The sequence below is a fragment of the Argiope bruennichi genome, chromosome X1 (assembly GCF_947563725.1).
Source record: "Argiope bruennichi chromosome X1, qqArgBrue1.1, whole genome shotgun sequence".
Lineage (NCBI taxonomy): Eukaryota > Metazoa > Arthropoda > Arachnida > Araneae > Araneidae > Argiope > Argiope bruennichi.
Genome location: NC_079162.1, coordinates 89755787 through 89771156, shown reverse-complemented (window position 1 = coordinate 89771156; position 15370 = coordinate 89755787). Strand labels below are relative to the sequence as shown.

General features: G+C 28.3%; 2 protein-coding genes across 2 annotated transcripts in view; one reads left to right on the top strand and one right to left on the bottom strand.

The window, feature by feature from the left end:
* The window catches only part of LOC129958811 (small nuclear ribonucleoprotein Sm D3-like), a 43662-nt gene extending 33473 nt beyond the window's left edge, over positions 1–10189 (top strand). The window contains exon 2 of the mRNA XM_056071502.1: positions 9590–10189. Coding sequence (XP_055927477.1) covers positions 9590–9633 — 44 coding nt within the window. The 3' untranslated portion in view covers positions 9634–10189. The remainder of the gene's footprint in view (positions 1–9589) is intronic.
* Positions 2504–14678, bottom strand: LOC129958810 (thioredoxin domain-containing protein 9-like). Its single transcript, XM_056071499.1, has 2 exons — positions 14511–14678; positions 2504–3395 (listed from the first exon to the last, which is right to left on the bottom strand). The coding sequence occupies exon 2, from the start codon at positions 3392–3394 to the stop codon at positions 2747–2749; it is 648 nt and encodes a 215-aa protein (XP_055927474.1). The 5' UTR covers position 3395; positions 14511–14678; the 3' UTR covers positions 2504–2746.
* Positions 14679–15370: the final 692 nt, after the last annotated feature.

Genomic DNA, 15370 nt, shown 5'->3' with positions numbered 1-15370 from the left:
TTCTGCTTAACAGAAAATCATGTAATAATTCAAACACCTTAAATTGTTAATTATGTATGTTGCTAGTGAGATCAGAGACATAGCTACTAGAGGCCATGGGGGGGGGGTAATATGGTATTAACTAAGTAAATGTTCAAGTTTATACAAATATAAACATAAGCATATGTTGGATATTTCATGAAATGCTGGTATATGGATATTTTACTGATAGTCATTTACTCATTCTTTAGTTGTAATTATCTGAATAATCTCCAGTACAGATCAATTATTCATTAAAATACTCAGTGAAAGTTTTTTTTCAAAATCAACTTATTGAATAATCATTAATCTTGGCAAGAATTATTTTATGATTATTAACTTAGAAATAACATCAATTTCAAAATTTATGATTTAAATACTGCAAATTTAATACAAGTACTAACTTTTTAACGATATGTTCTTCATAGCAAAATACTACTTCTATATAATTAAATAAATAACAGTTTAAAAAATAGATTCCTAGAGACACAAGAAAATATTTAAAAATCTCAGCCGCTATATATTCTATGACAGTATTAGAATTTTTTTTTTAAGTAACAGAGTATTTTTAAAAATTAATTGAATAAATTAATATGACATAGAAATACATTTTGTTACTAAATTATATTAATTTACTGAGTATTATTACATATTAAGCTTCAGCGTTATACAAAATTTCATTTATACAGGTCTTCTAGAACTAGAATACATTCAAAATAAATACAACTAGGAAATTAACTAAAATGACAAGTTAAATATATTTAAAGATTCGTTATCATTTCTCTTTACACCAAGCTGGTGTCTGAGGTCACAACTTCTGCACACCCTTCACCCCTGCCTCCTGAATTATATCCAATTTTCTTTTCTCTACAACCATACAGCACCAAGTAGCCCTTGGTCTTTGTCTTTCCAACCAAGCCCCTCCAATTCTTGTATTATTTAAAGACTCAAGAGAAACTATTAAAAATTATGCAAAAGACTTACTCTTTTAAATATGAATGCATTCCTTTTTTCACATAATTTATGATAGTAATAAAACTCATAATAATAATAAAACTCACGATAATAATAAAATAGCATGAAATTTGGTAATGAACTAGTGAAGCATTTAAAAATTTACTATAACAAATGTTAATGTGTTCAATTTTTATGCTTATTTTTTGTACCAAAGATTAATGTATGTCTCAGAAACCTAAAAAAAACTAAATTATAATAATTTAAAAAATGAAATATAAATTCACTTAACAATACTGAAAGAATGGACGCTGCCTATGGTAGAGAAACAAACACAAATGCTGTTCTAATTTTAAAATTGATGAGAAAGCAAATATATTCATCAACTGCTTGAATATGTATTTACCAATAAACACTAATAAATCTTCTCTCTTTTTTTATATGTGAAGATAATATTAATTTAATGATAATTCAAGAATCACAATAAATATGGGTAATGTGCTTAAACGTAAATCCAAAATAAATCAAGTTTTAGGGGAGAGATGAGTGAAGATTCAATGAAAACATATTTTGCTCAATTCTGGTAGAACAAATATTAATAAAACCCAGAAAGGAATGAATTTTTAAAGAAACCATTTGAAAATGTCATAAAACTTCTCTTTTAAAGTTTATAGCATTAAATAATAAATCAGTATTTTCTGAAATTTTTTTTTTTAAATGTATAATCACATTGTATTTATCTCTTTAAATAAAATCAAAAACACCACAAAATGTATTACATTCATATAGAACTGCTTTATAATCATTTAAGCTAAAAATACTACCAAAAATTATTATTTAATTTAATTTTGCCTCAATAAGAAGAGACAATACTTACTCATTTTGATACTTTGATAAATTTTTTATAAAAGTTACATAATAGAAGAGATAATACTTTAAAATTTTCTGTGGTTCAGCAGAAGTGATTACAACTTAAAATATTATCAAGAAAAGAGATGAGAACAGTTCAAGTAAATGATAATATATTTCCTCGGTTTCAAATCAAGGATTAGACAAAAAAAGATATATATTACAATAAACTGTAAAAGCAACCATAAATTCGAATTAAATTTTAAAATATACTTTAAAAAAAAACAAATAGAAGATACAAATGAGAAGTTTCTTTTTCATAATGTTTTCTAAGAAAATTTTTTGAAGAATCAAATAAATTTACATACATATACAAAATTAGAGTTAAAAGCATGAGCTCTCAGTTTTAGACTTTATATTTAATCCCAGCCTCCATATTACATAAAATTACTCTCTAAGCAAGTTTACTAAAACATAAATCTCATCTGCTGCATGAAAGAGACCCAAGTACATTAAAAACTGTGTAGTACTTTATTCCGAGACAAATTATATGCCAATTATGTAATTCTTAAAACATCTTTTAAAAGGGGGGGGGGAGTGAACTAAAATATAAGGATATTTTTATTTTTTATGTCTGTGAAATGCTTCTGAAATGGTTTGGTTGAAAGAAAATAATTTCAAATTTTAAAAATAATTTTAATTAGTATATGATACTTGTACATCAGATGTGCATACAAAAAGGTACAGATGCAAAAACTAAAAATGAATCAAGATCGAAGCAATCTGAAAGATATGCAAAGTTACAGAAGAAAAAATTACACTTTCAATGTTAAACCATCAAATTTTATTGTCTTAACAAAAATGTTATTAAAAGCATATTCAAAAAATATATGAAGGAATGTTGCTGAAATGAAACCGATTCAATTTAGTCACTATCGCTATCATCATTGCCACCACGAATGGTTTTGGGCTTGTATCTCAGTAATGGATTTGTTGGTTTTTTATTTTTACCTGGAGGAGCAGATAAGTCACCAGAATAATTTATAACATGTGCCCTAGCAATACGCCATTCCATCATTTCAGTTGAGAAATCATCAACACCTCCAAGATCATCAAATCCTATTATGTAATCAACAGTTTTTCCATCTTTAATAAGTACTATTGTTGGCAGTACTCGAACATTTAAGCGCTGTACTAAAAAGAAAGAGCTTTCAGCATTTATTTTGCAAAACCTAGTTTCGACATGTTTAGGGGCCAAAGCCTGCAAATGTTTATCAACAATTGCACAACGCATTGTACTGCTGCGATAAAAGTGACAAACAACCTTATTACTTTTCTTCGTAGCTTCAAAAAACTCCTTTTCATCTGCTAGTTCAGAGTAAGCACCATGACCTTGCTGAAGTAATTGTTCTTTCTCTTTTAAATGTTTTTTTAAAGCTGCAGCTCTTTTCCGCTCCAAGGCTTGGAGTTCCTCATCTTCCATCCGATCCAACTTTTCAATTTCAGCATCTATCTGATCTTCAACCATTTTTGTGGCAGTCAAAATGACATCTTCAATCTTTTGTGCACACATCCTAGGGAGAAAAAGGTCAGAAAAACATGAAAACTTGTTTTATATTCATAAATTACAAAAATTCAAAATACACATTCAAAGCTTAGATTTTCTCTTTCATATTATACTAATAAAAATAGAAGCACATAAAATATTACTGTTTAGAACATACATTTGTTTTTCCAAGATATATCTACTAAATAAGTTTTATTTGCAAATTAGAGTATTAATGTAAGCAAAAGCATAGAAATGATCATAAAAATGGAAAGAAATAAAACCCCTATTAATACTAAAAAAATTAAGTCAACTTTTATAAGATTAACAACAATGATATGCGAGCTTATTCAATATTTCTGAAAATGTCTATAATGATGTAGAAGCTCAGAATGACCACAAATTTTGTATTAGATTTTTATACAAGCAACTATAATTAAGATCCAACTAGGCTGGGATGGAAAGAGACAATTTCTCCCTGCACTGATTCATTCCATTAAGTAATTTTATTTGCTACCTTATAAAGCTAAGAACTAAAGCATTCCTATGGCTATCATCATATGACTGGCGAAACTGCCATGATATTGAAGATAGAAAAATACCATATTCAAAATAAATTTTTAATGTTATTTTTTATAGAAAATAATAGCAGCATTCACAAATGATCAGACTAAAAAGAAATTGTCTTATCACTTCTTATTTCTAAAGTGTAGTAAAAGTCCTTCTTGAATGTTTAACGTTCCTAAAATTGAATGAAACCTGCTTTTTAACCTGTAAGGAAAAATTCTTACCTAAAAAAATTACAAAAGAAACGTTATATATATTTTATAAAGAAATGAAAATGCTTTAACAAGTCTTTGTTGTCATAAATAACGGAACCAAATTCATAATGTAAACAGCTCTATAGTTATAAATAAAATGGAAATAAATCAGCCAGAGCGTCTTCCCAAAACTTTCTCACATATTTCCAGGAAATGCCTTTTGTGGCATTGGCCTACAACAGTTACGGAATATTAATACTAGGTGTGAATTAAATATTTTTACTGATTCTATCATGTGATCGTTGGCAAGTGCTTTGGGATTAATATCTGGCATGCTGTTGAAAGTATCAAAGCGAATTTGGGTTTTAGACGCATTCTTTCCAATTGATTTAAACAAAAGCTCCACACAAAACAGTACTCGTAGTCACAATATTACAAAATTTGAAAGATGTTTATACAATAGATATTAAATTTGTGTGCCAAATTTTAGCTATCTAGCTCTCTTCGTTTTATAGTTATCACGCTAACTTATATTTGAACAGTCAGACAAACAGATTTCCTCTAAACGGATGTTAACTGAAAATTTGACCGAAATCTACATGTTTGGTGTGAAGACCGTATACCAAATTTCATCCATCTGATTTAAAGTGTTTTTGTATTATCTTTGTCACAGACAGACATTTTCCGAAATTGCGTTTTCGAATTCAAGTAGATATGAAACGTGGAGATTCATTAAAATCTCGAATTCGAATTTCTTGACGATTGAAATATTTTCTCTGAATTTTGTATACGATAAAGTAAAAATACCAACTAAAGCATTTTTTTAAAAAAAAACGTCTTAATTGAAGGCAGCGCAGGACAATATATCACACTGCTTCAAAATTTAACAAATGAAGAATTTTATTCAATGAATATACTTAAAAAATTTTTAAGTTTAAATTAAAGCAAAGAAAGAATTTTTTTTTTTTTTTCCTTTCACTACTATTTTAACAGCTACGATTCGAAGAAACAATATCATTTTGAATTTCATTATAATAAAAATCCTAGTTATAACTGTGTCCAAAACTAATTTCTCAGGAATTACTTTTAAAAAATTACCAAACCACCAAATAAAATTTTTATTATTCAAAAGTTATTCTTTTTTTAATCTTTAAAACGGTGTTAAAATAATATTTATGCAATAATATGCTTTGATGTTATGATGAAAACACATTAAAATTTTATATTTTAATTAAACTTCGAATTAAAAGTTTGAGAAATCAGTGGTCCTCTAATGCCCAAAAAATAACTTTCCAAATTTCATACTCCTCTAACTTCAATGGCTTTATGCTGGGCGTTGCTCAGAACAAGATTTTACATATAAAGGGAGATTTCATTGGGGAAAAAATTTCTATAAGAGTCATAAAAAGAGAGAAAAAAAATTATAAAATGATAGCATCTAAATCCAAAAATTCTTTATAATTATTTAAGTACCACATTCAACAGTTTCTTTTTTTCTTAATCAAGACAAATTTAGCAAGATTCGTCCAACAAATAAAAATGTTCAAATGGATGAGGACATTCCAAAAATATCGCGATCATTGGAAATTTAAGGCAAATTAAGGCTTCAAGTTAAAATTTCATCATACTAGATTTTTCGCGATTGATAACGTAATTACATATTGAAATTAATTACAATTCAATATAGTACAGTTGAATACCTGTAGTAGGTCGTTCAAGCGATTGCTCAAAAATGACATATTAATGAGAATGATGATCGAATATGTGAAGTGTTTTTATAGCAACTTTTCCCATGTTCGATATATCGTTTTGGCGCATTAAATTCACCCTGCTATTTTCATATTTTCCGTTGATCGGACCATATCCCATATTCTTTTTTTAACAACACATAAAAGTTTAAATATATACTTACCAGGCATAACTTAAATAAATTCTTCAACATCTAAAACTTTAAAAATTGGAATGTTTTTCGATTCGTAATAAGTAAGGCATAGTAAGCATTCATACTGTCCCTTCCAGATAACTATTCCAGCATTTTAATAAATAGCAATGTTCATTGTTGGGGGAAAAAAAAAAGGATAAAAAAAAAGTTGGATGATAAAAAGGGAAGAGAAAGCGCGGCGGGGGATCATTAAGTGTTGCACCAAACTCATCACACAGCAAATAAAAACACTGTTGTAAGACAATATTATTTCATTAGTAGAGAACTACTAAGTCAAATAAGTCTAAGGATGCCTTCATGAAAAACAGGTGCAATTTTTTATAGAAATAGTGAAATTTAGGAATAAATTTGTACAGAAGTTAAAAATATTAACTTTACCATTTTGAAAGTCAATAGCTGTTCTGGTAAAGTAATGACAATTTTTTAAAAACAAATTCAGTATTGCACTCAATATAGAAATAACAGATTTACATTTTTATAAAATCTGCAATATGATAAATAATTTGATGCTGTGACTAATTGCATATATTTTAAAATTTAACTCAATTTACCATTACAGAATATTTAAGTCTCCGGTGAGAAAATTATTAAATGAATAAATTGGTCAAATCATTAATTTTTAGCTGAATTCTTAAATATTTTGTAATAATGGTTAACAACAACTAAAAGAAAGGACCAAGTGTTCTACTTGGTTACAAAGGCTTTTGTGATCAGGCACAATTTAAGGTATGACATGAAGTTTAAACAACTTGTCCATATACAGTGATTCAAAAACTTCCGTTTTTACAACAAATATACTTTCTTTGTTAAATTTTAAATATAATACATGTAATGATTGTACATGTAATGAAAATACACACATTTTATAATCTAAATATATAAAAATAAAAATATTAGATTAAAAAGGTTATTTTTTTAAATGAAATTTAGAATTGTTACTATAGAGATTTTGCATTTTAAAAAAATTAAGAATGTATTTATGAAAAGATGCATTTAATTATTTTTTTCCCTTAAAGCTACAGTTTTTAGATAAATTCACGTCATCATTGTTAAAAACATTTAGTTTTACTTGAAACACCTGTCTGTTATACTTTAATTAAGCATTTCAGAAAATAATATAAAACGTCAGGGGCAAACCAGTATCGATGTAAGAAAGTATGTTTTAAGGTTATCCAAAAATGTTAAATCTTATAGGGAAAATACGGAGTAAATTATAGAATAAAATCACACAATTGTCCAGAAAGTAATTTAAAAGTACAAAACAGAGGGATTGATTGAAAATAAGAGGAAGAAAAATTCTAAGCACAGCTGCCATAAAGAGGGAAAAAAATACTGAAAGAAATCAAGATGGATTCCAAAACTGCCATAAATCATCTGTAGAAACATTTGAAATCGTTGATAAGAATATTTGTCCTCAAATCATATGAAATGTTATAAAAAAAAACTAATCATAATGGTTAGAGAAAAAGTAAAGAAATTCGTAAGTTTGCACAATCAAAGAAAGTGTTTAGAATTTGCTAAGTAACATCAATTAAAGACAATATTTTGGAGAAAGATGGTTTTCAGCAATGAAAGCAAATTTAATATATTTGACAGTGTTCCATCCCATGGTTCAAAAAATCAAACATTGGTCTTCGAAAATCTTGCATCTCATAGTAAAATAAGTGGATCTGTTTTGGATTGTAAGTTGTGTAGCTACAAGTGAAATTGGGAAGTTTGTTTTCATGATATTGTTATGAATCGGTAATGTTGCTTCCCAGAACAATTATTAGTTCCAGCGTAGGAAAGATAATTTTATGGCCAGTTCTATTGGATGTCAGATCAATGACCCCCTAAGGTTGGCAACCATTTAGTGACAAAATGGATGAATCTTCACGAATTTTGGCATTGGGACCAATAGGAGACGAATTATGCCGATTCTTTGAGAAACTTCTGTGCTCTGCTCTGGAAGCTATAAAAAGCCAGCAGACCAAGCTGGAGTCGGAGCTTGTTGAGTCGTATACTTAGTCAATGAGAAATTAGATCATTTTAGATTAGCAAAGCGCAAGCTTTGAGTGGAGCTCAAGCGATTGAGACTTCAGCTGTGCATCAAGTCTTGGAGACAAGTACTGAATTGAAGCCAGTCGTATAGTAGTGAATTAGCAGTTGAGTACAATTAAAATGAGACAATACAGAATAGCAGGCATTTGGAGAGACATGAATAAATGCATGAATTCTCTCTTCTTTCTTTGTCTGGTCGTTTTATATGCTGTTGTGGTTTTTTATACAGATTTCTACTTGTGGACTGCTGTTTGTTCTAAGTGTTGCTTTTTATTGTTTGTGTACGTCTGTGTCTTCGTATTAATAAAGGCCATTATTTATTATTGATGCCTGTTGACTGTGTAACCATATACTTCCTATAACAAGCCTTTAGAATTTATGAAATTTTGTATGGGAAATATGCTACTGTAACAATATTACGAGTCCTATGATTTATCTAAATATACTAAAGAATAATTTAAATGTAAGTGCCATTAATTTAAGTTTGGGGAAAATTTCATATTTTGACAAATCACTGAATCAAAACATAAGCTACATAATGTGAAAACTTGGTGTGTTTATCATTGTAAAAAGCTACTAAATACTGCCTCTTCAGTGGTAAGACATGAATGTCATTGAAAATTTATAATCCATGCTCAAAAAGGCTGTACAACCAACTATAATTTGAAACATGTTCTACAAGAATGGAATGAAATACCTTCAGATACAATATTTGATTCTATACCATAATATCTGGAAGCAATAATAAATGCTAATGGATATGCAACAAAATACACGACATTTGCTTATTTAAAACAGATGTTTTCCATAGTGTATTTTCAATTTTTTTTTTTACAGCAAAATTATGTAAATATTTAAATATGAAATGTAGTTTAAACTGGATTTTCCCTCCAGTTTTCTGTATTTTCTCATGAATGTACTTATTCATTAAGAATTAGAAAGAAATGCATTATGTATGTTTAAAAAATTATTTGATCTGAAAATGGAATTTATAAATAATAAGTGGGATGTATTTTCAATTATGGAATCGCTGTATGCATGGAAAATCTAGCCATAATTCCAGATATTATGCATGTACATACGTTTACTTACGTCAATTCCATCAATATGACCAATATTTGTTCTATGATTTTTCTTGTATGAAGGCAGGGTTACTTCTAGTGTCCCTTTACTCCTATTCAAGAACATATTCATAAATTGGGACATTTTATACTGACTTGCGACTTGCCAGTGAAAAGTACTTGATTCTATCTACATACAACTACTTTTGAAAAACTTCGAATTGCACAGTATATTTAGATCAAAGGAAATAAATTGTAGGTAAAAGTGAATTTTAGCGTGCCCTTTGCTGCGCGAACAATACCAAGCCGCCAATAAAGATGGCGGGCAAAATAAACAAATACTTCCGCGGAACAGTTACTGTTACCATTTCTCGCCATATAATTAGAACTTTTTACTGACACGTATTTTTTTTTCCAGTCTGCCTGGTGCCTTCTACAGATGCCGAAGGCAAAACTTTTTAACTTAAAAAAAACATCCTACGACTTTGCAAGCAGCGGGAGCGGGAACCTAGTATCTTCATTAGCACATTGAACATAAGGACAGTGTGGATAACAGGAACAGTACATAACCAAAAGAAAAGAAAGAATGGAGAAAGAAGCAATCGGAACATTCTCGATACAAAATTTCAAACAAACATCCTTTTCTCAACTTCATCAACTCATATATGTGGTGAATTAACTCCACGAGAGGGCACTCTGAGTTCATCCGGTGATAGCCAGCAGTCGGAGGGCAGAGTTCAGAGTTCACTAGACGAGGGGAGAGAACGGACGTCTGCCGAGAAGGGTGCGACCGGAAACCGAGAAGAAGAGATACTCTGAGAAAGGACCGAAACTGGAATTCTAGCGTTGAAGAATTCCTCTGCAAATGCTAGTGTACCACGCGTAGGTGGGAAAGGTCCTTTTAAACAACATCAACTATCCATCTTCATGTAATATAAACTCCTTCATCATTGAATTCTCATTTGTAAAATTCATCAGAATCATCATTTGTTAATCAAGAATAAAAAGATTAAGCTAATTCAAGTGGACTGATGCATTAAAACCCATCACACCCACATATATGTATTTCACTCACTCTTCATCCATTCTGCAAATTCGAAATACTGTCTTCCATCCCATTTACCCGACATCCATTCTTGCATAATTGCCAACATAACAAATTATGAAGGGAACCAACTGTTAGAACACCAAAAAAATTAAGAGAACTGCGAAGAATTGATTCCATTGCAGTTGTCTTTTAAAGTGAGAATGCAGACGATTTCGTAAATTAAGAATTCAGACGATTTTTTAAAGCGCATACTGACAATTAAAAATTGCAAAAGAATAAATATTTTCTGTTCGTATTCACATTAAAACAAGGAAGAAAATAACTTAATTATAAGCTTAACTTTATTTAAAAAAACTTTTAATTATAATAAAGAACAAAATTAAAATATTTAATCGATATTTTTTAATTATTTTTAATTTAACATTTTTTGTTGTAGTTCATGTACAACTCAACCATTGCAAAAAGTAGTAAGCAAAACAGCATTAGGTTTGCTAGAAGAGCGTTCCGATGGGTTGCCATATTAGCGACAAACTCGGGGGCACAGTATTCTTCACTTTATCCAAATTGTATTATTAACCTACATACAAATGGGTCATTTTTATTAAGTTTATTTAGGATTAATAAATTTGATGTCCTCAATTCTGATACCAAGAGAAATACTCCTTGCAAACTAATTCTTTTTTGATGATCTCTAACATCAAATATCATTTAATGGCTGCTATAAAACAATATGGGCAATTTAACTCTAGTTTATGTTTAATATTTTCTTTTGCTTGAAAATAAATCCATAGCTGGAAAATAATTTTTAACCGGTTTTAAACACTCTTATTTATCGTGATATCAGTCTTTAATAATCCGATAATTCCTAAAAACCAAGATCACTTTAAAATATTTCAATAATTTTTTCTGCTTCCCCCCCCCTCCAAAAAAAAAAGAATTTTTGTACCACTACATTTTATAAATTACAGAATGAAAAAAAAAAAAAAAAAATTCCTATGAAAGCAGGATTTCATCATTTATATTCTTTTTCTAGGAACTGATGTCCTAAATGTTGATATGTAGAGTTTTTTACTTTTGATTTCTGCTACAGTTTAAATACAATAACTGTTTTAATTAACATTAGCCACCAGCAAAATCATTTATTTAATTTTATCAAAACCATGCAGCCTTTTAATTTTTGACAGTGTACATGTTAAAGATAACATATGGTTTTAAAAATATTTGTGTGGTTATCAGAAAGAGAATTTTTTAACTAATGAAAAATGAATTAAATAACTTAAACACTCAATGCATAAAAAGCCAGTAGAACAATTTTTATTAAATTCAGTAAAAATATATCATATATATTATGGTTTTAAGAATATATTTTATTTTAAAACAAAATGATGCATTGTTAAGCAATTAATCAAAATCTTCTTAAGATAAAGTAAGAATCAGAATTCACAAAAATGCATACAATTCACGAGCATATAGAGTATCATAAAGCAAATTTTAACAACATACTCCATGGGAATCTTAACTTATAGAAATCAATCGCTTGCCAATCAACAGCTTGTCCTTTTGAATTTTCAAACACTTTACTATCAAAGTAAGTTACTAATCTGAACTTCCAGCGTGCAAAACAAATTTCCTATTTAAATTTTTTAGGTTCAGAAAAAAAAAAAAAAAAAAAAAATAAAAATCTCACCTCTCCCCAAAGTTAATGATTAAATGTAATAAAACAATTTTTGCTGATGCAAAATAAACAATTAATTTTTTAATGCAATCATATAATCAAGATAAATAATTTTTTATTATGGTAAAATAATTAGTAAGATACAGTTCAAGAAGGGGAGAAAAAAACTTGATTACATATTATTAAAAATTGCTTCATAATTAGCATTTCTTCAAAATAAAATTTCCAAAATGAGTAAATGTTATTCTAAGATGACCGAGAAGTCTCAAAATAAAAGTAAAAAATAAGGAAATTGATATTCCTCCAAGAGGATTCACTTTTAAATGTTAAACATGTTGCATCTGTTTGAATTGATCAAATTTTAATAATTAAATTATTATTAAAAATGGATAGAAATCAAATCAGCAAGATAACAAATATGAAAAAGAATAACAAAATTAAAGGTTTAGAATAGAAAACTGAACACAATGTTTGCAATAATCCTATTAATACATTAGCAAATCCAAGAGGCACTTGATAATTAAAAAAAATAAAATGAAGGAAAAAATGATTTTCTTAAAAAAACATACCAAAAATTACAAAAACAGAATTTAATATTCATAAGAACAGATTACTTTTGCCAACTGCACATAATTATTTATCAGAATCCATATTCTGATAGTATAAAGTTATAAACAAATAATAAAAATGTAATAAAGACCAATAGGAAATTTTTATGCTATTTATATCATTCACAGGGAATTTTTCAAAGTAAATTATAGAAAACTTCATAACTAAAAGTAAAGTATTAATTACGTGATTCCATGACGATTGATTCAAAATATATTGTATAAAATTAGGGGGGGGGGAAATAGCGATACAATTGAAACACGATTTTAGAAAAAATTTATTGCCCTTATGTAACTTTGTTTTTTCTATCTAGTTGTTTACATACTACTAAGACTGGTCTTCTTCAAACCTTATGGGTAAAAGTGAATCACGGGAAGAAGGGGGGGGGAAGCAGCAGAAACATTAGACTTATTCCTTTTATTAAAAATAACTCGTATAAACACTTTATAAATAGCTAGGTATGATCTAATACACAATTGATGAAGAGATAATTTGTATTTCAAACAATTTTACACCATAAAAATCATGTTCAATAAATTTAGTCATTATTGAAAGCCATTTTTAAATATCTGTATGAATATATAGATAGTTAAACTTTTAACTTCTTTATTAACTAGGAATATACTAAAAGATGACAATGAAAGAGTTACAAAATTAATGCTAATCACAATAGTAATAAAATTGATTTTTTCCCTTCAAAAATCTCCAATAAAATTATATACTTATATTTTCATGCACAGTATATAATTAATTTTATTTCTAGTTAACAAACCTAGATGAATTCCATTATGCAAGTAAATGCATATCAATAAATATCCAAGGGCAGAGGGTCAAGCTCAAGAATATAGTTTTGGGTACTCGCATTTTCTGGAGGGTTTAGGGTCAATAAAAAGGACCTAATCAGCTGGAAAAACGCATATTAGACAAAACTGTGCCATTACACACCAAAGACTTTATTTTAAATGGAAAATTAAAGTAAATATTAGTTACAGCTTCTATGATTACCTACCATCAACTTTAAATCTAGCCCAGACCAAGAACACATAATACTTTCTTTCTATATATAATCTCTCTCTCTCATATATGTATATTATATATGAGAGAGTATATCAGAACTTTTATAAAATATATAGTCTTGATTTGACTGTATACAATGTGTTATACCCCATGTTCATAATAGTGACTTTATGCAAGAATCTTCCATAATTAAATGATTATTCACCAATAAATATTTTTCCTTTATTTTTTTAAGAAGATTAAATATGTAAAGCCACAAAAAAAAAAAATCAATTATTTAAAAAAAAACAACACCAATCTATTTAGTTCTTTTATTTCCCTACTTTGAGCAGCTTCTTTTAATTAAACAATCACATATAAACCAATCAGTCGCTTAAATGCAATTAACCTTACTGCAGCATTTCTTCCAGACTACAAAATACCATCTAAGATTTGGGGAGAGGGCCATGACCTCTCTCTTGCATCCGGCCCTGAATACCTGAACTGCAAAAATTCATTAACAGAATATTACAAAATTTTATCACTGTTCTTGCATTGCCTCAATCTATTAGGTAAATTTGTGGTTAATATGTAACAAGCAGCAAATAGAGCCCCACCTAGTATAAAAATAAAACAACAGTAAGAAAAAATAAAACTAATTAAATTACTTTATTTATCATTAAAACGAATAAGGATAAAACGTTTTATGGAATGGAATGTTTAAGAATATTAAAATATAAGATTTACTATTATTCAGCAATGACATATATTTCGAAAATGAGTAAAACAGCTATTAATAACATAAAATCTAAATGACGAGAAGGAAAACAACATATAATAGGACTAGAATATTTATAATTCTGAATTTGATATGTTATAGAGATTTTTAATTAAGTAATTGACTAATTTTTTCGCAGGTGGCGAAGAGCCGATTAACAATATAATGGAAGGGGAAAAAAGAAAAAACTAAGTTGAGAACACATGAGCAAAATATATCCATATATTACTTACTTGGGTTATATTTTGGTCTTGTTCTTTTAAAATTGAGTCAATTATTTACAAAAGTGAAAAACCTCCAAACATGCGGAGAATAAAATTCGTAGTACCGTGGAAACAGATCTCAAACAAAACTCCTAAAAAAAGGAAAATGTCACATGCCGTTGCCACACAGAAGTGTTCAAAAATGCCTCTTTACATATCACCTCCCTATTTCTGATTTAATACTTCCACATTATCTGAAATTGCTGCGACCTACCTCACGTTCCAAGCCATTCTGAACAAAAATGATCTCTGAAAAGGAAATATATCTATGAATACTGTCTCTAAATTCTTTGCTTCAATATAAAATTCTACCTAAAGTATACTGTGGTGATCAAGTAGCAATTCATTTTTCTAAGAATAACTGAGAAAACTTTAAAAACTAAACATATTTCTAATAATTATCGTATCGTTGAATTGCATATCACTGAAATTTATCGGAGCGGCGACTCCACTTCATGAGAGTAACCTTTACTTTCCGATATTCGCATTTGATGATGCAGTATTCCTTTTTAATTGCTTGTGACTTGACTTTGAATATATTCCGTTTACTTCAGAAAATGGTTTATTCCAATAAAGAAATTAAATAAATAGTTTTGAAAAAAAAAATCAAATTTAAGAAGTAAGCTGAAATAGATAAATTAATTCAATCACAAGTTACTTAAATTAGTAAATTAAGTATTAATTCCAATTAATAAATTTTATATTTAATATTAAGTAATAATTTTTAATTAATAATATGATTGAAATAACAGAAATTTGGATCAAATATTTAAATATAACAATAGCAAAATTATTTGTTATTCAAAAAATCGTGGATTATGCATCTCTAC

Excerpts from the sequence above, each read along its gene's own strand:
- LOC129958810 (XM_056071499.1), bottom strand. The coding sequence starts at position 3,394 with ATGTGTGCACAAAAGATTGAAGATGTCATTTTGACTGCCACAAAAATG.